The sequence below is a fragment of the Seriola lalandi genome, unplaced genomic scaffold (assembly GCF_002814215.2).
Source record: "Seriola lalandi dorsalis isolate HSWRI2012SDOR001 ecotype SW California unplaced genomic scaffold, Sedor1 jcf7180002054984, whole genome shotgun sequence".
In the NCBI taxonomy this organism is placed as follows: Eukaryota; Metazoa; Chordata; class Actinopteri; order Carangiformes; family Carangidae; genus Seriola; species Seriola lalandi.
Genome location: NW_019525533.1, coordinates 158392 through 160143, shown reverse-complemented (window position 1 = coordinate 160143; position 1752 = coordinate 158392). Strand labels below are relative to the sequence as shown.

At 45.5% G+C, this 1752-nt stretch overlaps 1 protein-coding gene across 1 annotated transcript in view; it reads left to right on the top strand.

Moving 5' to 3' along the window:
• The window catches only part of LOC111647312 (uncharacterized), a 72467-nt gene that overhangs the window by 5005 nt on the left and 65710 nt on the right, over positions 1 to 1752 (top strand). Inside the window, exons 4-5 of the mRNA XM_087171301.1 lie at positions 785 to 958; positions 1579 to 1752. Coding sequence (XP_087027427.1) covers positions 785 to 958; positions 1579 to 1752 — 348 coding nt within the window. The remainder of the gene's footprint in view (positions 1 to 784; positions 959 to 1578) is intronic.

Genomic DNA, 1752 nt, shown 5'->3' with positions numbered 1-1752 from the left:
CACTGACTGGAGCTGTTGTGGGTTTGTAGATAATTAATATCACTAACTGCAGTTCAGAATCAGACATAAAGACAGGAGCAGGGTTTATTTAGAGGCCGGCAGAAGTCGAGTCATGACGGGGAAATGTTTGACGGTTTTTCAGCTTCCTGCGGTTCATGTTGTCCATCAGTGAAGATGAAGTCAGGACTGATGAGGCTGGGGGGGGGCGGGCTCAGTCATGGAGGGACAGGAACTCACAGAGGACATTTAGTACTAAACAGGGACTCTGTGGACTGACTCTGGATCTGTGTGACTCTGAAGCTTCATTCAGCTTCACATGAACTCATCACGTCATTGTGACAGTAGCTGTGTTAGGAAGAGACGTCACAGTCAGTGTGGAGCAGGAAGGATCACTGCCACAACACCTCGTCATCACAATGTGACATGTGACTGTTCAAGACACAAACATCAAACATGAACCTGCTGAGCCACCAACACAGGAAGAAGAAGGTCATGTGATACATCAGATAATGAACTGATGTGAGTCCAACACGTCCGATCAGATATTGATTCTGTATTGACAGACTGTACTGAGGTCAGCAGCAGCTGATGAATGTGTGTTGACATGAACAGGTGTGTGAATGTTGTTCTGACATGTGGATGATGTGAGTAGATGTGACATGATGATGATCCACAACAACAGAAGGACAAAGTCACTCTGCTCCTTTTAGAGAGAAGATCATTGATTAGGACATATCTGATTGATTATCAATGATTTTATCTCCATCTTTTGTTCTTTATTCAGGTTGAGGTGCTGCAGTTTGTCAGAGATCAGCTGTTCTTCTCTGGCCTCAGCTCTGAAGTCCAACCCCTCCCACCTGAGAGAACTGGACCTGAGTGACAACAACCTGCAGGATCCAGATGTGAAGCAGCTGCGTGACCTTGTGGAGAGTCCAGACTGTGGACTGGAGACTCTGAGGTCAGTTCTCTGATGTAGATCTTACAGCTGAATCTAATGTGCGACTGATAAATGGAGAAATTTCTGTCCTCTGATCTTCTCAACAACTGCTCAGCTGATGGAGCTCAGACTTGGTGAGTGTGAAGCTGAGGACCTGAGTTAGTGCTGTGTCCTCTGTGAAGTGGTTTGGATGAGCGGTTGTTGAGAGCCCGACCCTAATGGGGCTTTCAGACACAGCGTGACAGTGACACCGCTGCCCTCTGAAACCCTTTATTTCCAATGGATTGTACCACGACAGGTTTCCCTGCACTGAGCAGAGGGAAGGTTCAGCACAGCGCCTGTCAGAGACGACCTCATTTAAACTGAGACATGACAGTGAGATTAGAACTGACAACACACAATAAACTGTGTATGAACATTGTGCTCAAAGTGAATGAAGAGAAATCACCTGGTAGAAAACATGAATATTTGTAGTTCTGTTCAGACTGAGGTGGTGGTGAACTGCTGCCTCTTGTGGCTCAAATGAGAATTACACTAAAGAAACACTGAAAACATCCTGACTAAACAACTTTCACTTTTCTTCTGGACACATCTGATCAATTATCAATGACTTTGATTTACATCTTTCTTTCTTTATTCAGATGGAAGAACTGTAGTTTGTCAGAGATCAGCTGTTCTTCTCTGACCTCAGCTCTGAAGTCCAACCCCTCCCACCTGAGAGAACTGGACCTGAGTCAGAACAACCTGAAGGATCCAGATGTGAAGCAGCTGTGGTATTTTCTGAAGAGTCCAGACTGTGGACTGGAGACTCTGAG